The sequence below is a fragment of the Dermacentor variabilis genome, chromosome 11 (assembly GCF_050947875.1).
Source record: "Dermacentor variabilis isolate Ectoservices chromosome 11, ASM5094787v1, whole genome shotgun sequence".
Taxonomy (NCBI): domain Eukaryota; kingdom Metazoa; phylum Arthropoda; class Arachnida; order Ixodida; family Ixodidae; genus Dermacentor; species Dermacentor variabilis.
In genome coordinates this window covers 50,260,786-50,282,054 of record NC_134578.1, presented here as the reverse complement: position 1 = coordinate 50,282,054, position 21,269 = coordinate 50,260,786, and the positions used below count along the sequence as shown (strand labels likewise).

General features: G+C 45.4%; 2 protein-coding genes across 2 annotated transcripts; one reads left to right on the top strand and one right to left on the bottom strand.

The window, feature by feature from the left end:
- Window positions 1-2,719: 2,719 nt before the first annotated feature.
- LOC142564183 (uncharacterized) lies at window positions 2,720-15,063 on the bottom strand. The gene is made up of 3 exons (XM_075675085.1): window positions 14,402-15,063; window positions 9,461-9,710; window positions 2,720-3,807 (listed from the first exon to the last, which is right to left on the bottom strand). The coding sequence occupies exons 1-3, from the start codon at window positions 14,810-14,812 to the stop codon at window positions 3,803-3,805; spliced, it is 666 nt and encodes a 221-aa protein (XP_075531200.1). The 5' UTR covers window positions 14,813-15,063; the 3' UTR covers window positions 2,720-3,802.
- A 193-nt stretch (window positions 15,064-15,256) lies between these two features.
- Window positions 15,257-20,698, top strand: LOC142564180 (uncharacterized). The gene is made up of 2 exons (XM_075675080.1): window positions 15,257-16,279; window positions 17,975-20,698. The coding sequence occupies exons 1-2, from the start codon at window positions 15,371-15,373 to the stop codon at window positions 18,197-18,199; spliced, it is 1,134 nt and encodes a 377-aa protein (XP_075531195.1). The 5' UTR covers window positions 15,257-15,370; the 3' UTR covers window positions 18,200-20,698.
- The last annotated feature ends 571 nt before the right edge of the window (window positions 20,699-21,269 follow it).

Below are 21,269 nucleotides of genomic sequence, written 5' to 3'. Positions count from 1 at the left end.
CTGGCGTAGTATGAGGGATCACGCGGCGCGCTCCTCATAGGTTTTGCTGTCAGCGCTTACTGAAAACACCACGCGCGAGATCTCCCGGACATTTCTGTCAGTACTTTTGAAACGAGAGAAGTTTTTTACTGTCTAAATAATAATCTTTGGCAAACTGAAAGCACAGAATCGTTTACAGACGCTATCTCTTTACCGAAGGCGTACAGTGAACGCCACTGCGCGCGGTCGTCGCGATGGAGTTTCCCGAACCGGCTTCTTGCGTGAAAGGTAGGCAAACGCTGAAAGCAAACTATGTGAAATATGTTCTAATAGTGGACTGTCTGTATAACCAAATGGGGCATAACAGAATGAAGCCTCAACGCAGCGATCGCACGGGTTCGCAGCGACCGACTGCGCGTCTGCATGCTTGTCCGCGCACTGTTTCGCTTTCGCCGCGTGCGCGTTTTCGCACCGTGCCATGAGCTTTAGGCCGCAGAATATGGGCATTTGACAGTATACAAGCAACCATTGTTGCGTTCGTTGTTGCGAGCTGTTCAAAAATAATTTCATTGCAGAGACTTCGACGCCTACGGGGACTGTGATGTGCCGACGCGATGATTCAATATTTTATTTTATTTTTTTGTCGTCTAAATCCTTGGACGTTTCGATATTATTTCTCGAGTCGCGTCGCACTGTATGTTTATCGGTGTTCTCAGTGTGCGATTTCCGGCTGCTTCTTTTTTTGTAATCCAGTGCATTACTTCATAACACAAACATGACCATATGCCATGCTTTTTTTTAATGTGCTTCTTACCGCTCCCTTTCCACTCCAGTGAACTTGCCAGTATCTATAGCATCGACAAGTTCATACCAAACCGTCATGACATTAGTTGGGCAGCTGACTCGGGCGAGCGTCTCAGTGCGCGTTTTCCGAACATCGCAGACCCGGCGCCGTAGCAGAAATCTTCCTCGCGTCTGTGCTTGCTGCATACCCGAATTGTAGCCGATGACTGTTTGCCGGTTTTATGTTGCGCGCCTTCAAAGGCAGCCACTACCTATTGTAGTGCTTTCAAGCGTTGTAAAAGAGACACTCGAAACGGGAAAATCTAACCACTAAATGAGGACCGCAGCGTACGAGGGAATTTAAACTCTCGTTTTCAGCTCTCTTCGGCGCTCCCGAAGCAGCCGATGCGGCCGCTATGTCCACGTGATCCCTAATAGCACGTCACGCCGACGGTGGCGCCAGCTTTTCCAGTGGTGGAGCTCGAGGCCAACACCTAAAGCGGACAAAACTGATATGTTACACATGAATCTCAAAAAATTTTGTAATATGAAAATACAGCTTTTGCAGAACCCTCGTACACAACGTAACAAATCCACGTAAGATGTAGAACGACATGTTGAGTTTGTCCGCTTTCAATGATATAATGGATGCCGTTGATGGAACCGCAATATCTGTTCTTGATGCAGAGCTATTAATTTGTAAACTTCATGCTTCTATTTTTTTAAACTTTCGAATTTTTGAAAATCATTTAAACAAACTTCAAGCAATAAACCGAAATTACGTGTCCAACAGTCACTAAAATTTAGCTTTCTCTCTCAAACGCAACAAATTTTATTAAAATCGATTCAGCGGTTATCTCAGAAAAGCATTTTTGTGTTTTACATGTATTTGAATAGGTCGCGTGGGAGTTGGGCCCGAGCTAAAGCTTCCTCTTAAGTGCGATAAGTTTCATTCGCATCACTTGAGTAGCTGCTTAAAAGGCCCCTCCCCAGGTCTGGCCATTTTGAGCTGCCAAGTGCAGCTAGAGCCTACATTGCGCGATAACGACCGTGTCTGCAAAGTACTACATCACTACATACCGCAGAAAGACCTGAAATTTCAAACCGAACGCCGCTTTCCTTTCTCCTCGTGGTCGCCGCGCTCCAAGCCGGTGGATGATGTACACATGCTAGTGCGCCTACATACATGTGTTTGCAATGTGACGTCAGTCATGGTGACACGCAACTTCGAGAATTATCCAAGGCAACATTTGTTATTTGTGTAATATGTTGCTTGAACAGACGCGGTAAAGCTTCGAGAAATAATAAAACACACAAACTGAATTTTGCATGTCTTTCTTTTACATCGCACCGCAGCAAGAGAGATGTACTTTCGTTTCGTTTGCTTGTTCCCACATTGTGCAGTCGTGCATGCAGACACCGAAACTGTCATTTTCTACAGTGTTCCAGCGCGGAATCACGCTCTGTGATCCGCTTTTGTCTGCCTCAGTATTCGTGTAGCACTGACTTACACAGCTAGTCAGGTGTCTTTGTGCACAGCACGCAAAATTGTGTGCTGCGCAAAACGAGACAGTCGCAACAGCTCACACGTGATGCCATCAGCAGAAGTGCGCCTCGCCGAAAAAAAAAAGCAAAGAGAGAAAAAAAATGGAGGTGGGGCCCATGACGTATGCATCACGCAATCCTTGAGGTCCGGTATGAGAGAACGCAGGGAAGTAATTTCGCTTGCGGAGGCTAGACGGGGTGAGTGGAGGGATTGTCAAGCTTGGCAGTGGAGCTCGCCTCCTGATATCATGGGTTCGCAGCACTGAAATATTTCTATTTCGGCTATTAATGAGCCGATTTTAAAAATTTTTGCGGCAGAACACAAAACAACTTGCAGTGTATACTAAAATTTGCTATTGGGCCTGGTGAGGTGCCCCTTAAAGGGACATACACTAAAGAGAAACGCAAGGTCTAAGAACTGATATATAATTCCTGTAGAATGTTTTTTATTATTTAACAGTAAGAGGTTGATTATTGCACAAACAAATCAAGGTCAAAGTTACATTTTTCGAATTTTGCACCATAACTTCAGGGCCGGTACCTGCCTGATGTCGTAGATTTGAAGGTATCTTTTCATGCTGGCCGTTGTGAGCCAGTAAAAGTTCATGAAGCTTGCCAAGTTCAGTCTTTGGCTCTTTAGGAATACAGTGTAGCACATCTTTTACGATAAAAAATGAACTAGGCCCATGCAGACTCCATCAAAATTCATGACCTCATGGCACACGCTCGTGAGGGAACTTCAATGTGGCTTCACAACCCATCTTTCGTCCCTGCATGTTTCTGGCTTAATAACCGTCTTTTCACGATATGACTGTCGTTCTTGGTATTGTGAAAGGGTGATCTAATAATACAGCTAAAATTATTTTTCTTTTTAGTGTCAGTTTCCAAGTCCAATACTGCATTTACCTTGCACTTGAATCGGAAAACCACAGTTGGGCCAGAGTTAAATTGTTTTCGAGTACATGGCCAGCAGATGATGAAAACAAAAAGGCACGAGTGAAGGTCAGAGAATGTCGCTTTTGACCATGTACACAGAGCACTCAACCTATTGGAAATGAGACGTGCGATTGCAGTTTGAAATTGCAAACTATTGCTAGCACAAGCACAAAAATAAAGCGCCATAAGGTGCTCGCACACACCAAATTAGAGCTCTCACATTTGTTAGGTTGATATGATGTTTCTCAAGGTGAGTATTAAAAGAGCTCTAAAGAGAACATCTATGTGCTGAAGAAACATGATGATGCACCTTTCTTGTCAACGCTGCTGTTTTATGATGCAGCACCATTGCAGACGTCAGGTCCTTAAACTGCATAGAGCAGGAGGTTTTTGAACGTTCAACTGTTCCAGAGTTAACTTCAAAGTTGCCTCATTAAAGTACCCCATGCATTTGTCACATGAGCCCTTTCCATTTGCACTGCCTTGCAGGCTCTGCTTGTGTTACCTCGGCAGCAGTGGAGTAAGACTGCATCTGCTGCCATAGGTAGGGTGCTCCTTTTCAGTCTAGAAAGAAAAGACAAGAAGAGGTATATGACAAATGCAGGATGCAGCTTCAGGCAACAGCAGTTTGTCAGAGCAAGGAAAGCAGCGCCAAAGGCAAATGCATTTAAGAGAACAGAGATCTCGGGTGGTCTGATGCCATGAGGAAATATGTGGGCATAGGATGGAGTTGGCCGAGGCAGGATGCAGGTTCTGAAAGGTTAACACAACACTGGTGCATATCAACAGGCTTGGCCAGCATAATGTTACACAGAGAATGATAAAAGGAAGCATGGTGCTCTAATTTGTCTCTCATCCCTGAGTAACATTGTGCAGGCCAAACCTGCCCGTTCTGAAGATGTTTGCCTGGCCTTGTGCCTAGCATATCCTGTACTCTCTATAAGGTGATGCAATGCATGCAGCAAATAGTTGGTGATCTATTAGAGGAACAGAATGGAAAGAGCAGTCAGCGATGGGAGAAGTGATGTGATAAAATTAGAAAACATGCAAGCATAGGATACAGTCCGTCGACATAATGGTCACCCAGTGAAAACTACTGATAAATTCCACTGTCATGCAGTGGACACAAAGGAGGTAGATGAATATGGTGACACATAGCATGCAACTCCAGGTGATAAGAGCAACATGCAAAATGACAGTTACATAACTAATGTCATGCAGAGAATGTATAAAAACGCACGCCATTCTTTCTGATTAGCTAAAATGAAAGATGACAAGTTGAAGTACACATTTGCATAGTGAGCAACAAACATTATACAGAGGATAGAAAGTTAACGATACTCTAGTTATGTATACCCTCTCATAAAACCATCATGTGTATCCTTTCACACAAGTCATTCATTAAGCATAACACGTCCTCACACACATATTGTCACTTATGCACTTTATTTTTTTCGCATACAACCACAGACAGGAACCACCTTGCTTATGATGTCCCAGCCATCACCAGTTCATCCGTCCTCGCAGAAGGAGTTACCTCGCACCATGCATTGAAACAACGGGCACAGCACATAGCAGTAATGCGATCAGCATTGCTTGCCCACTTCATGCACTTTGAATCTTTCTATGTATCTAGCCTCCTACGTCGACTCAGTGACCCAAGTCTAGATTGGGCCCCTAGGTGTGTAATACCCCTGTCACACGGCAAATCTAATGTCATTTCCAACAAATGACATTTGTTGCGATTAATGTCATTATCACAGCGCGCTGTCACACGGCGAAAACTAATGTCATTTGAAAATGATGACAATGACGATAGTAAAAAAAAAAGACACGCCTCAAACCCACTTTTGTCCAATAATTATTTTCCAATTTGCTAAATTCCACTAGAATATGTGATCGTTGCTTTCAAACCGTAGCGTTCGATCGCTAACTTGTCAACATTGCCAACGAAGTCGAGTCGAGCCAAGTCAATCCAAAGCTAAGGCTAGCAACAGGGCGAAGAGAACGATAGGCGCGTCCGCTACATCTGCTAAAGTCGTACGAGAATGGCAGTTGCATGTCATCGCCGTTGTGATGTGCATGCGGGCTCCTAATATCCTCATTCTTGGCGCGTGCCACAGGAAAACACGCGCATGCTTTTGCGCCAAGTCAATTGAACCGGCCACATCCGATGCTCCGGTGCGAACCAACACGACTGCTGCAGCGATAGCTAAAGACGGCTGTCTGGTCACTGGACTGAGAGTAGTTTTCTGTATTTACGCACGTGGTGGACTTCAATGTCGTTAAAGCAATAATTAGGTAATAAAATTGATAGAATAATAGCGATTTTTGTTAAAACAAAAAAAGAAGCATGTACTGTTTGCGAAACACTGGTACACTCGTGGTGTCGAGGATACACATTCGTTTCCAAACGAATGCGAATGAGTTTGGCGAACTCATTCGTTTGTAAATGTCATTTTCGACGAATGTCATTACGTTTTACCGTGTGACAACAAACAAATGGCATTATCAGCGAATGTCATTCGTTGTAAATGACATTAAATTCGCCGTGTGACAGGGGTATTACTCATGGTCATGGTGCCGCTGCGGTCGTTCCATCGTCATCATTCCAAATTTGTCATCTGACTCTCATGTCCTCATCTACAGTCATCATCACTGTTATAGCATTGTCGTTATGCCATCATCGTCACACAGTCAACATATCATTGTCGTCGTGCTGTTATCGTACCATCGCCATCACTTCAGAAATGTAATTCCATTGTCATTCCATTGATGTCATTCCTTCTTCATCATTCAGTCTAATTGTTTATTAATTAATTATTTCTTTAAAACTTCCTTACAGGCCTGATATAAGGCATTGTCACGATTATGCCACGATTGTCATGCCATTGTCATACCATCATCATGATGCCGTCATTGCCATTCCAGATTCGTCATCCGATTCTCATCATACCGTTGTCATCTTGCTGTTATCATACCAGCGACATCATTTCAGAAACATAATCCCATTGTAGTCATACCACCATCATCATTCCATCGATATCATTCCTTCTTCAATAATGATTATGCCACCATTGTTATGACACTACTGTCGTCATACAGTCATCATGCTTCCATTGCCCTACCGTCATCGTCATTTCAAATTTGTCATCCGATCCTCATCATCTCACTGTCGTCACGCCATCATCATCAAGCTGTGGTTATTCCATCCCCATAACTTTGGAATTATCAGCCTATCACCGTCGTGCCGTCACCATCCTACCACCTTTGTCACAGAGGCCTACACACAATGGTGCTGGCTTGTCAACTCAACGAATAACACCTTCCTTCCACAGTTTCTCCAGTTAGTCTTTCACCATCCCCCTTCGCAGAAGGGGTATCAGCCTTGCCACCGTTACGGAAAAGGGCATGACTCCTGGCTTTAATGCAGATGCGGTACGTTTCCGGCATCATACCTAGTCCTGTGAACCGCGGCATAGCAGTGGGAAGAAATTGATGGCATCATGGCAGCACGAGCATCTGCCACAGAGTCAACGAGGTGGGCTACCCAAAGCATGACTATTGCAGCATAGCCAAAGAGGGGTGTGTAAAATGTAGTTTTTTAGTTGATGAACAAGGCCTTGCCAAGACAGGGTAGCAGGAAACGTACCAGGCACATCCAATTTAGAGCAGCCCAAACCAATAAGCTGCCCACTGGTGGATTGGTCAAGCAAGACAGGAGATCCTGAAAACGAGTGGGGCACAACGGGAACGTCCGTGCCAGATTCTATTTCACAGACCAGGGCATAGTCATTTACATGTGTTACGAAGTTCTGGCTTTCTTTGAGCGACAACTTGAAGGAGAGCAGCTGTATGTGACTGAGACACTTCGTCCCGGAGCAGCGACCTGATGCGAAATGTCTTGTCCTACCGTTGCAGCGAGAGCGCAAAGCGTTATAAAGCGCCCCGAGTGTTATGCTACGCATCTCTTTTTCCGAAAAATGTATTGCGAGTAGCGTAAGCCCCGGGAGACTGCCTGTGCAAAAAGTTTCAGATCGCTTTTCAAGCATAACAGACTAAGTGAGACTGCTGTTCATTGCTGCAACAACCACACGAGCTCTTCAATCCAGCTCGAGGCTGGGAACGGTGCTGGTTCTCTCTGCTTCTGCAAGCTTCCCGAAATTGTAACCAGGTCGTCATCTTGGTTTGCTTTTGCAACATGGCATTGACATTTTGGAAGCCCCATTGTGAGTTTCCGGTTTGCAGTTTCTTCTCGTTTTCAGCACCTTCGTGCTGTCCAGCTTGAGTGCATCCTGAAGCATCAGTTTTGGGTTTCAACAAGGCTAGTCCAACAAGCGAGTGGGTAGAGCAGGTCAACGACAAAGCAATCGCGTACAAGGCGTTCGTTCAACAACTGCTGAGAAGTATTTGCAATTTTTCACCATATTCCAGAGCATAGCGTGGAAGGCGCCTACCATTTTGCCAGGCAGCTATGTGCGTCGAAGAAACTGGTTGATTCGTATACTTCGTTGACTTGATGCACGAAGTGCCGTGTGAGTACCTCTTTCGTGCGTTCGAATGAGCGATAGGCCTTAGTGTCTGTCCATCATGAGCAACGCAAGGATGACCCATGCTTGAGTACCCATGCACTACAGGCGCGTGCGCACCTTGGTCTCCTCGGAAGTGGCAGTCAGACCCGACATGAACGCAACGTACCTCAAATTAGAGTAGCTATGCTGGCCACTGACTTCGGTCGTCAGTGGAGCGACGGAAAGCACAGAGCGATGCTAGCAGTTTACAAAAGAGGTGTGGACAGCTCGCTGTTCGGCATTCTCATGCCATGAAGTGACATTGTTCAGCGTTTGGTTGAGCTACCCTGAGCTAGCCAGCAAGAAGCGACTGCACTGTACCATTGCTGTGACTCAAAGAGCCCCGTTTATTTTCATCACACCCAATATATACATTCGGAGGGCGCCACCATCCAGTCATTTGGGGCATGTCTTTTGCACCCTGTACAGTACTTAGTATACTGAAGGCAATATGCATCAGTGGTAGTAACAAGGCCATAACCAAGGGGAAGGTTTGGGTGTTCTAACACCCACTCATATTATTGCTGCGTTGATATACTGCTCAGCACAACTTACGTATACGTATGTCGTTACACATATCTTTATACAGTCGACTTCTGTCAATTCGACTCTGATGGGACTGATATAACTAAACGAATTATCAGGAGGGTCGAATTAAACAAGATACAGAAAAATACGCCAAAACACACCACTATAAGTTTGCCAGTGTTTGCCTGGTTCTAACATACCTTCGAATCAAATGGGCGACTACCTTCTATTTGTACAAAGTAGAATAGTAATGTAGAAATAACATTAGAGCTCCTAAATAAAGTGAAAATCCCATGCGCACCCTATATTTTTGCAAGAAAAATATGTGTTGTGCAATGGCGGCTGGTTTTCTATGGTCAGCTTCACCACACGGTTTTTCAATACATCCGTGTAATGCAGTAAAGCACACAAATGCAGTGAAGACAGCTTTGGATCTGTACATGATTGCATTGCGCAGGCAATTTTTGGCTCATTAGTTGTGAAAATAAAAAGAGGCACATGACAACTGGGCAAATATCATAATGAGACGTTAGCCAAGGTTATTGGTTGAAAATATTCCTATGACAGGCCTGAAATAGGTGTTTTCATTGGTAGATTAGATGTGTTCAACGCATTCATTGTCCCCTAAGCTCCGTTGATACAGACGGTGTCACTAATGGGGTCACTATTGGAGAGAGAGAGAGAGAGAAGTCACAAGGAAAAAGGCAGGGAGGTAAAGCAGGCTGAGCCTGATAGGCTACTATTGGGGTCACCATCAGAGTCACGCACTTGCTTGTTGACTGGCCAAGTTTCAATTATCCAGCAAAGGCCAATTTTAGAATCGAAATAACAAACTTTTGGGCTCGTAAAGATTAGTCGGTTTTTGCGACGTGCACTCACTTGTTCATGCACTCACTCTTTCACCTTTCTATAGTTTTGGCAGAGCTACTCAGGCAGTCTGCTGTCAAGCTGCAATAAGAAGTCTTAGTAGGCAAAAAACCCCTATACGTTAGTACAAAATTATGTGGGAGAGCGCGACTGAACAACCTTTTCCTGCTACTATGTTGACAGTGAACCTGACTACCAGCTGATTTCGTCCGCCACCTGTGGTTTACTTTTTCCACCTTAAAAACATTTACCTGCTTTTTCGTGTGGCTCAGAGCCAGTGTCTTGGAAGTTGACAAGATCTTCGGTATCTGTCCAGCTGTTCACCCTGGTAACAAGGGTAGCAACAGGTGGTGTCTGGGTTGACCTGTTGATCCCGGAGGGCCCGACTGCAATATCTGCTCTGTCACTGAACTGTGTTGCCATTCGCGAATGCACAGCCTTAGCCGATACAAAAGCCATGGAGCCATGTTGGTTGCTGGAGGCAGGTTGCTTTCTTTTGGCCTGCACAGAGAAGAGAACAAAGCAGATCCAAAAACGAGACTCGTTGCCATACCTTCCACATTTTTTACCAATGTAAGTCTACCTAGCACATCACACAAGCAACTTGTTTCATATGAAGTTGATAATACTTTTAAGTTATGGTGGCTTTGCAGTTATTTAACGGTGAAATTCCTGAATCGAATACTACTAAGATATTTACTCATGGTGATAAAGTTTTCGTGGAGTCCATTTGGTAAAAAAAAAAAGGTTTATTTACATTGTTATATACATCCATGTAATGTGAATCACAACTGGACATCCAATTTACTGAGGAGCTTGTTAGTGACAACTACTTTCAGTTATCTGCTATATACACACAGTAAGAAAACAAGAGAACTGCACTTTACCGGATGCACATAGTGTGTTGCATTCACTGAAGACGATTAGCATAAAACAGCACCACATTTTCTAAACAATTTGTAAAATATAGTGTGACCTGAATACAGCAGAATGGAATGTTATAGTGGACCCCCATACAGTGAAATAATGGCTGTAGTGATTTTGTTAGTGTTCACGACATGCATATACTAAGGAAGATTAAAGGATGGGTAAAGTAAAAGAATGATGACTTCCATTTGATATTATTTTCATGAAGAATTTAACATATACACCAACAAAAAGAAAACAAGGCAAAGGAGAGCAACTGATACACATCAAATTACATGTTTCTAGCATGTGTTCACAATTGCCTCAACACCCGGCAAGATATTCAAATTCTCGTTCTGAAGGTGCAACAGAAGGAGCACTAACACATACCACCAAGCTTATTTATCATTTCAGCCTCAATAATTTCACAGGTTAGCTACGTCCGATGCTTTCCTATCACTCTGCATTTATTAAACGGAGGTGCGCAATCGCAGAATTAGATGCCCAAATGACTCTCCACAGCATTGCAAACATTGTGATGCTACCACAAGTGGTCAGCATTTGCCAGTCTGTCGAACACCTCTTTTTCAACATGATGGTGGCATTGAATCTAAAGCACTGAATATAGCACACTTACACTATGCCTGTCCATTTTCCTTAGCATGCGTGCCGTGAACACTATCAAAAGCACCGTTACCAAGTTGGCCAAGCTTCAACCCTTGCAGGCTACAATAGAGGCAAATGCCAGTCCCATGCACATTCCCATAGGCATTCATGTATTTCTTTCCTAATAAAGACGAGTAAAGACACCTATAATGAAGAAACAGATATGTGAATTAAAAGAAAAAGGCATTTCTTTACTGCATCCAGAATGACCTGGAGAGCTGAGCTTAGAATAAAGAAAAAAGGGGGGGGGGGCATGAAAAACTATTTTCCTGATGATGATGGAGTAAGCAATGATCACACACACCACACACCACTGTTTCAGCACACCGTTCCATTAGCTACGACAACTCGTCTGTGCAGGAGTCGTATATCGATAAGTCTGCACTTTCAATGGCACTTCTCCACAGGGTACTCCAACATAAGTGCATTTATCCCTTGTATTTGTACAAAAATTAATGGACTAGCCATAACTATTTAATTTTTATTCAAAATTTCTAATGTTCATACACCCCTGTGAGTGCCAGCACATGTGTGCACATGCACACTCACACGTGCTGTGAGCACAGACGGATTCGCCACTGGTGGCAGCCTTGCCATGTGCACTCGGCAAAGGAGCCAGCCGTCCACCGTAGGTCCGCCGCAGTTTTCTGCAACTTTGCTCATGCCTCTCTGTTCGATTCACATTCTTGGAGCAAAGTAAGTACCACCCATTGCATGTGTGTAGTGGACAAATCTTCAAAGCATGTCAAAGAACAACTGTTGTGCGGTGGGGTGCTCAAATACTTGCAAAAGCTTGCGGGCGACACAATTTTAATAATTCGCTGTGAGGTCAGACGAATGGAACCAACGGCAGCAACGAATCTCTGCTGTTCTCCCAGTTTCTTTCGTAATCACGGTGTTTGTTGCACTTGATCATGTTTGCACGTCTAGACAATGAAATTGATCAAGACCTGCTCAGATCGCGGTTTGGTTTATCCACAGGGAAGATGCGGGTTAAATGCATTTCGCTTAGCTTCTGAATGCCACTTGCCGCTTCTTTACCGTGTTGCTCTAGCTCGGGCGCACAACTCTACGAGTGCATCATGCTATGTGTTAAAGTTGGTGAGACTTGCAAGGGCTGATTTTGTCGGTTTTATCCAGCCCGTCAAATTGTTGCACCAGCTGACATGCAGATCCTGTTTTGGGTCTATTTCATGCATGGCTTCGCGCTTCCTGAACTGCTGATAGTCCCTGCATGCAGAAGTATTTCTTTAAGTACGAGGTTCTTGCCTCGCCTCGTTTTTAAGGGGCTTAAATCACGCTGTTTTAATCAGAACGATTACAGGCAAGTGATTCTTTACCAGCTTTATTCATTTCACCCGAGAACATCTTCACTACTGTGGTTGCTTGGGAAATATGTTAGAAAGAGGTAGCTCAAGGTGAGGATTGCTATTAGCTGCTGCATATAGTACTGCTATTCTATTTTCGCGGAAACATTCACATCAAGTTTGCAATTTTTACACCTTGCTGCTGTCTATGAAGACTTACCCTGCAGAGCACTTTGTTTGTTTCACAGCTGAGTGCCCTTTTGTATGCACATTTTGTTCTCGACTTATTTTCTGCGGCATAGGAGCACAATGCCTACGCTGTAAAGCACTAAACCCGGCCTTGCCATTAGTGCCCATTTACCTTAGCCAGCATTGCTCCACTTTTAAATATATTGCGTGGATTCTCTCTTCTATAACATTCGAAAAGAAACTCGGAAATTGGCAATACTTTTTAGCTCTGTATGTTTACAATCAGGTAAATAAGAGGATTTAAAATTGCAGAGGCTGCAGGAGGAAGAGCGATTCTCGACGTACACAGTGGAATTGCATCGGTGGCGCAGATCTGACTCTTTTAATCCCAAACCCCACGAGAGCAATTTTGTGCATGACGGCGAGGGCTTCGAGCGAAGAAACAGGCCGTCGTATGAACAGAGTGCTCGTTCTTGTCGCTCGATCACTCGGTTCTGGAAATCTAGAATTCGTCACTCATCGGCCGGAAGTGCTATCAGCGACTAGCCAATAGGGCGAAGCTGAAACTGGATGTAAATCAGTCAAGTACTACCGACTGTCGCATAGAATAAGCAAACTACTAAATATTGATACTTGCAAGTATAAAAATTGTATGGGCACTTTGCTGAGCTAAACTGCGCTGCCTCTGTTGCTGTTGTCTGAACTGCTCTGTTTGATTGAAATGCACTGTGATGTTGAATAAATCATTTATTGGCTGATTCGGCTGGTACTTGTTCTTCTGTTGTTGCTGGAGCTTGTTCCGAAGGCGTCGTCGTAGCTTGCGTTCTGCCTCTTTAGCCTTCACCCAGGAAACTGGTTGAGTCGCCTCAGTCGCGCCCATTCGCTAGCTTTCAACCTTCTTGCGTTGGGAGACTCTGGAAGACGCTGTTCCTTTCCACTCGAATGTTGTCGCTGAGCCTGCCGCGACTTGTGCTTACATTCGTCAGCGCGAGCACACTTGGTTGCTAGAGAAACGGGAGCACTTTGGAGACATCCGACTTTGCTCGGCTAGCGAGGAGCGTCTGCCGACGCCGTTTTGGAGCGCGAGGGTGGCACCATCTACTAGGCGCATGCAAAGTATGCGCACCACTCCAATGACGTCACAAGCGCCCCCTAGCGGAGTGTGACATGTTCTGTGAACGAATGCCGCCGTGGCTGCCAGCATGAGCCATTAAAGGCTTTCGCCTTAATAATCTACTGCAAGACCTTTAGAAATACTTACGCTGCTCTTTACAGTAACACATCTACTTAAATTAATAAAGCATGCATCACGCCAGTTTCGGCACATATTGGCTGCCCTCGTACCGATAACACCTGGGAGACGTCGCTCGCGTGGGTTACGACTTCTAAGTGATGAGCGAATCCAATAGTCTTCTGCATCACGTTGCTTGTCACTGTCAGGCAAAAGATCGCTTGCATGGGGTTTATACCCTATCCACCCGTGTTTTGTAAATTCCTTGACCAGTATATGCATTTCCATTAACAAATTCGCAATTACTATTCTTGTGGTGAGTTTGAAGGCACTTATTCAGCAACGTCACATGTATTCATCAGTAGCAAGTTCACTACAGTGTATGCAGGCATCGCACTCTGTAGAGTTCTTTGTGATATAAGTCTGCCCCAACGACATGTACCCATTATTTAGGTACACAAAACAGCATTACGACAGGGATACAATTAAATGAAAAAACAATCGAAACGTCACACTAGTGTGCAAAACGAAGCGGCTACTTAATACGAACTTCACTTCGTATGACTTGGCTTTGTTGCGCTTGTCTGCGGGACACACATGGCACGTATGCGGACTGGGTTGTTCCACATTTTGGTAACATTGCGTACATGTCCGCTTTAACAGACGCCGGCACCTTTTCTGCAGCTGCCACCGCTGCAGTAGCGGTCTGGCACCAGAACGAAGGGGAAACTGCTGCCGGAAGCTTCCGCCATCCCTGCTGCAAGACGTTGTCTCTGCTACTGCATCCCGTGCGTACAGGCTAGCCCGCTAGGTGGCCATCAGTGGCGCCCCTATGGGCGGTGCACTACACGCATATGTGTGCAGGCGCCCTTTTCGCAGGCGTTGTTCCTTACCTGTTTCCGTCGCTCCCTCCGGGCAGCGGCAGCACGCGCTCTCTTCGCCGCTCGGCGCCGTCGCTTCGATGCCGCATGCCGTTCCCGCTCTGCTGCTCTCTGCTCCTCGCTCTGATTTTGCCAGCGTTCTCGCGCGGCTGCCGCGTGCCGTGCTCGCTCAGCTGCACGTTCTTCTTCGCTTTGTTTCTGTCGCCGTTCGCGAGCTGCCGCGGCGTGGCGCTCTCTCTCGACCACCTTCTCTTCTTCGCTTCGATTTCTCCGACGCTCTCGGGCAGCGGCCGCGTGTTGTTCCCGCTCGGCCGCTCGCTGTTCTTCGCTCTTGTTCTGTCGCCGTCGTCTCGCCGCCTCTGCGCGTCTACGCTTGTGTTCGAGCTCTTCTTGTTCAGTGCGCGGCCTCTTCTTTCTCGGCATAGCCTGCGCTGGCACATATCCCCGCCCTCAAACGCATGTCACGATGATGCTGTGGTGATGCCGTCAGTGTTAGCGCCTAAAAAAATATACGGCCTTCTATCTCCATTGCGTAACGCGCCCGCGTATGAGCTCGTGGGGTGTAATCATCGCAACTGTTCAAAGCCTATTACATGACCAATGACATAACAAAGTTTTCTAGCGACCGCGCACGAAAGGAAACTGAACGTGCTCCTACGGCTTGGCTCGAACTGGACTGACTGCGGCCAGCTTTGGCTAGTGCACATTTTTGTCGTTGTCGTCTGCTAAATGTGTGACGAATGTGTTCCGTCCTCCACAGTGTTCACGCTGCACATGCGAGCAGGGGACGTATTCTAGGGCGACCACTTTCAGCCATGCTTTCGACGATACTGGCGGCTTAAGGCCATCCGGCGTGCCTGGTTGAGCAAACGCGGATTAGCTGATTGGCTCATTGAGCACTACGTCACGCGAAGGCGATAGTATCAGTGATAGTATCGCCGAAAGTGATCGTCTGAGAATTCGTCCCCTGACGATCTCGCAATGCCGCCGCCGCATGAAAATCTCGTCGTTGCAAGAAATTGTCTGGACAGTTCCGTGGTCCAACTGGAGAACGGAGGGCCAACGCCGGGACCTTCGCGTCTACTGAATGATGCTGAAAGGGCAAAAGCCCGCAGAGTAGCAGCACGGGAACGGATGCGTGCTTTTCGAGAGCGCCAGGCAGCAGACGCCGCCGCTCGAGGTGGGCCTGATGGGCCTTCGCGTCTGACCATTGGCAATGGTCTGACCGAGGCCGAGAGGGCAGAAGCCCGGAAAGAAGCTGCCCGGAAGCGGAAGCGTGCTTTCCGAGAGCGCCAGGCAGCAGACGCCGCAGTTATACAAGCTCAAAGAGAAGCGGACCGGGAACGGAAAAGAGCCGCGCGGAAGCGACAGTTAGAATTGGACGATGGAGTCTTACAGGCCCTTAGGGAAGCGGATCGGGAGCGCAAGAGGGCCGCAAGGAAGCGCCAGGCGGAAGCTGTCGCACAAGCCCGAAGAGAAGCGGATCGCGAACGCAAGAGAGCCGCGAGAAAACGCCAGGCGGAATATAGCATCGTCGCACATGCCCGTAGAGAAGCGGACCGGGAACGGAAAGAAACCGTCGCAAAACGGCAAGCAGAAGAGAACACCAACGGCAGCAGTGGCACCAAAGACTCGAGGTGGGAAGAGGCACACTTAGCAAGCGGGTTCAACATCAGCAACCAGTTCGGAGCCCCCTGCGATGTGTGCAATCGCCCGTGCTACCAAAACAGTATATGGCCACCGCTCCCAATGTATGCGGATTTGCTGGTGCAGCTGTTACCTGGAAGGGACACTGGTGCGATCCACGCGTGCGCCTCATGCCGGACGACCCTGCGAGATAACGAGACTGCCGATTTTTCTCAGACCGCCCGTGCGGTCTCTCCACTGCGTGTACGTAGTGTCCGTGAAGAGTTTTAAGATCTTCCATGTTGGAGGAACTTTTGTGCAGCTTGGGGAGTTGAAAGGTTTTCAAGTGAGGGCGGGTGACTACATATATATGCTCGTTTAGTCTGCATCCATGTATGATTACAAGTTCTTTATTATTTCGATATCAAAGAGCCGCTGAAGTGTTTTTTCCACTATGCGCACCCACCACCCTTTCTCACGAAATACCGTACTCTCATTTTAATGCTTCAGAGTCGCTTTGCTGTGCCCTTCACTCACCTCGACGGGTTGTGTAGCCTGAAGATCTGAACATTTGTCGCTGCACATGCTTGAACGCACTGCATCGATCGTGGATTGCAATTCAGTTCGTATAAGCCACCCATCAAAGTTTTACAGAACTTCTACTTACTGCTACGATTAAACAATTACAGCGAGAGCAACACTGTGGTTCTAACGCCACTAAACGACCTCGTAAATGAAGTGTGTTTGGGGCGGGATCAATTAAGGGGTTTGTCAATGGTGCGGTATTTAGGGTTACAAAACCACAATCTAATAATAAGGCACACTAAATGGAGGGAACTCAGAATTAGTGTTTGGCCACTTAAGGTTCTTTAACAGCGCTACGAAGACACGGACTAAAAGAACATGTATGACGGACAAGGCGCAGTTTACAATTTTGTGACAAGTGACAATTTTAGCGCCTTGTCCATCGTACATGTTCTTCTTTTAGTCCGCGTCATTGTAGCGCTCTTTTCCTCAAGTATGCAAAACCAACTCGCCCACATCAAGCTTCTGGTTCTTTAACAGGCATGTGACCGCACCCACTTGGTCTGTACAGGTGTGTCTCGCCATCTAGGACAGTAAACAGCCACATTTTTCACAACAGGGTTTGTAGTGAGTGCTACTAGCTACGTGCATAAAATACCTTTCTCGCCTCCTTCAGCACGCATGAAACTGCACAGTGGACAATGTTAAAAAAATTGCCACAGTGCACAGTCAGCTACAAAAGCGCTACACATGAGGACAGCATCAGACAGTGCAGAGGGATCACTCAGACACCCTGCTGCTACTAGGCGCATACGAAGAGAATATGCAAACAGGTTCACGGTGAACTTTCTCCGTAGCCAGGCAACATCATTCAGACATCAGAGTCTATCGTATTCATGGATTTGAACACACCACCGCCACCTGTCCAGGGCAGTTGTGGGGCCAGACAGGTCAGCCAACAACGGAGCCAACCAAAGCCTAGTGAGGCAAAAGTGAATCAGCAGCTCAAATCACTGTAACACTGATTAAGCAAATAAAACCTGCAGAAATTCATAAGATGGAGAAACTTTCTTCTATGGGAAGCTTGACATCCACCCGATACTAGGACAAAGGAACAACGTATAAGGCAGCCCAGATATAATTTATGATGAAATGACTATCACATGCTTAGGTTTCTTCTGCACTACCGACTGGCAGATCTTTAGCTGAGAGCCTGCCTTTGAAGACATGCTGGCACTCCTACAATGACAAAATTGAGCATGCAATAAGCCCCCACCTACCCTGCTCTCTATGTGCTTTGATCAGGCCTTTTTCCCCTGTGACCGCCCTGAATTTGCCCCTGGTGCTACCTCATTTCACATGTCGGGCCCATCCAGCATGTGGACTTTAAGCTCATAGCCACATGCTTACTCTCATCCTCTCTCTCTCTTACAGGCCAAGAATGAGCAGTCTAGCTCTAGGTGCGGATGCGAGTCGGTTCCTGCTGGATCCACTACAGCTGTACAAGAAGATGCTTTTGTACAGTGTAACGGGAAAGAAGGTGTTGACGCCAAGTCAATGCAGTGTGAAGATTTGACAGACTGTTGTGGTGCTCCTGCTCTTGTGGAACAGCTGCTGCCAGAGAAAGGTCCAGCACCCTGCCTTTTGGATGAATCATAATTTACTGCCCTGTGTAAAACTGTTTCGGCTTACGTCGAGAGGAACTATTTGCAAGCAGAACCATTGAAATGGCCACTTCAATATAAAGTCCAGGGTAATTGGCTAAAGCAGGCCCTTCTTGGAAATGGACCTTCCTTGGGCACTTGGAAATGTCACATTTATACTGGCTTCTTTAAATTTACTTGATTACTGTGTGGCATGTGCATGAGTACTCGTTGTGATTATCGCGAGTGATAGCAGTAGCTTGCTGTGAAAGCTCTTTGAAGAACCAGGAACAAATTTTGCCTTTTTGAGCAAGAAAAGTAACCTTCTTACAATAACAAGTTTATCCCCTTCCAGTGTGATTTAAATCTGCCAAGTGAAAAAAAAACATACAAGCACAATCTTGGGCTCTTCACACTTCAAATTAACAATCTTTTTCTCACAAAAAAGAACCATAATAACTGTTAAAGATTTGTTCACTGAATTAATTTTTTTTTTTCTAACTTGCACCGTGTTCACACATTTGGACATCTCGGAAAACAACAAAGTGCCCACCTGTTATAAGAGTAAGACACTGTACAACTGCAATTGTGTGCCTGTGCAAGTTTAGCCTGAGAGCCTGCTCATCTCTTGTGCTGGATGCATGAAGCTTTGAATGGTTGCACTTCCTGCCAACTCCAATCATTTCACAATTATCTCAAGTGTGACACTTTGGCACCTTCTTTCCTCAGATACAACATGCGTGCTGCACGCAGGGGCACTTCAAATACATGTGCAACTCCGAGTATTTGGGGAACCTAGTATTAGGTAGGTGCACCTGGCCACAAAAGTTTACAGAGCAACCTGTAGCAGTAGCCAGTAAAACCATATACGACAATGTTGTTAGCACATTCTAGTCAAACCCCGAAATGCAAATACCAGGCTGTGTTATGAGATTGCGGAGATATTCAGCTTTTTTCTCAGGTTTCGTGGTCCGTAATATTTTGTGGTTGGCTGTACATTAGCAGGGTTTAATGCAAACACCACAGCAAAAAAGTGATTCTTTTGGCCTACCAGCTAAGCCCTTAGACAATTGAAATCATTTCATTATAATGTAGTCCCATAAGTGCCAAGCATCAGTGCATGGCTCCCCTGTTCCATCTGCTGTGATCGTCATTTCCTCAGCAGCTCTGGTGGCTACGCAGAATGTGCTATGTGTTGTCTACTATACTGTCGGCCTTTAGCAGACTATACCAATGTGCAGTATAACAAGTATACTTGGCCTATGTCTACTGTCTTTACAAAACAACCCTGGATTGTTCTAGACATTAGTTGGTAAGGAGTTGGCAAGTTCTGCCAAATTTTTCATTTGCAGTCTCTACCTGCATGTGTAGCAGCGGACAGAGCCACCATACTTTGCATGACGAGGATGCATTGTTACACTGCTATGCATTGTCACATGCAACAGTGTGCTATAATTTGTTGCAAACTGGTGAGCTACAAATGCTTATATTTATTTGTTTGTAGTCAACTGTATTTGAGTGCTGCACATAACACATTCATGGCGAAGGTTGCACCAAGCTGGGCTTCTAACAAAATGAAGTACAGTTGGGAAATTATAGCATGAAGAACACAGGACAAAGAAGAGTCCAAGTTAGCTTACCAGCATAATGGGATCCCCCATAGACCAGCGGTTGAGCGCTCATGAATTGTTTTTCACTTTTTTCCCGTTGAGCTTCCTCAAACCACTGTCTCACTTTACCTGGAGGTTATTTGTGATGCCCACAGTAACAGGTGCTACCATATCTTGCTGCTTTTGACCGACTTGATGAAGCTTCCATTTTTCTGTGATATGTTCTTGTATTGCTCGAGTCTCTCTTCCTAGAAACTTGAATGATCCAAGAAATGATAGGTGTGACCTCGTTTTCCTGGACTATAACCAACACCCATAAAACACCCACTCTACTTTGTCTGGACTTCTTATAATTGCCATATGTTTGTTGCTTAATGGTGTTCCTTTACATTAATTGTAAGATTACTTTTGCTTGAACAAGAGCATTCTACCATTTTTCTTTTCTTGTCGATATTATATTTCACATTTGCTGTCTATCACTGAACTGTCGAAGCTGAGCTCTTTTTTGCTTCTGTTGTATCATTTGTGTTTTGAATACTTGATCAATTGCTTGCTTATATCTTAATTTCAAAAGCTTTGCACTCGTTTTATTTCAGCGGATTCTCTGTCTTGCAGTTTTTATTTTCATCATAGTGATATGTTCAAGCTCATCAAACTGTTACACCCTGTAGAAACCTTTTTAAACCTAGTCTCTCTGCTCATTACATCTTGCTTAACCTGTCAGGGATTCCTTCTAACATTCACGAAGCAGTGATTCTGTCCTTTCTAAACTCGCATATGCCTCTCATAGGGAAAGAAGGTATGACCCTTTGACCAGGTACATCCACATGCACCGAGCACAAACTCCCATTACCTCAACTTTGTTATAAGTGTGCACTGCAGAATAAACACGTTTTTGTTCATTACTGCTCCCCTATGCGTCACATTGCAAAAAAAAAAGGCAGAGCTATAAACATGCACATTGAACTTTTTCTTAGCTTCAGGGAGCAGGGGTCATCATGATCAGAAAACCATATGGCAAAGCCACAAGGCGAAACTTGCAGTAGAACTGCGAAACTGATCAGAACAGAAAGCCAAGGTAGCAGATACCCCATGGTGCCTTTTTTGCGCTGGTTTGTATAAAATTAGCTTGTAGAGCACATCAATTAAGAAATCAATGCTGCAAGAGTCGAGAAACTTGCCACGCGAATACAATTTTGAAAACCAAGAGACTCATTTTTTTTTTTTATTAGCACAATATGTAAAGGCATGAAAATCATTCCACTGTGGAACAACTTGATAAAGCATTTCACACATCATGCTGAGGCTGTTGGTTGCTAATAACGGCAAGTTGCCTTTCCTGCCACTTTCATCTCCCCTTTTTGTTTCATTAAGAAAGTGAAGCTTACTGCTAATTTTGCGGCCATACATAATTCTGTATTTCAATTTAACAAAGGAGCAAATTTCCTTATGTCTTGTGCTTTTCTTGGCGTAATA

Bases quoted from the DNA above. Each gene is read 5' to 3' on its own strand.
- LOC142564183 (XM_075675085.1), bottom strand. From the start codon at position 14,812: ATGCCGAGAAAGAAGAGGCCGCGCACTGAACAAGAAGAGCTCGAACAC. The intron at 9,711-14,401 runs GTAAGGAACAAC...TTCTCTGTGCAG, and splicing joins GGAGGGAGCGACGGAAACAG to GCCAAAAGAAAGCAACCTGC.
- LOC142564180 (XM_075675080.1), top strand. From the start codon at position 15,371: ATGCCGCCGCCGCATGAAAATCTCGTCGTTGCAAGAAATTGTCTGGAC. The intron at 16,280-17,974 runs GTACGTAGTGTC...TCTCTCTTACAG, and splicing joins GTGCGGTCTCTCCACTGCGT to GCCAAGAATGAGCAGTCTAG.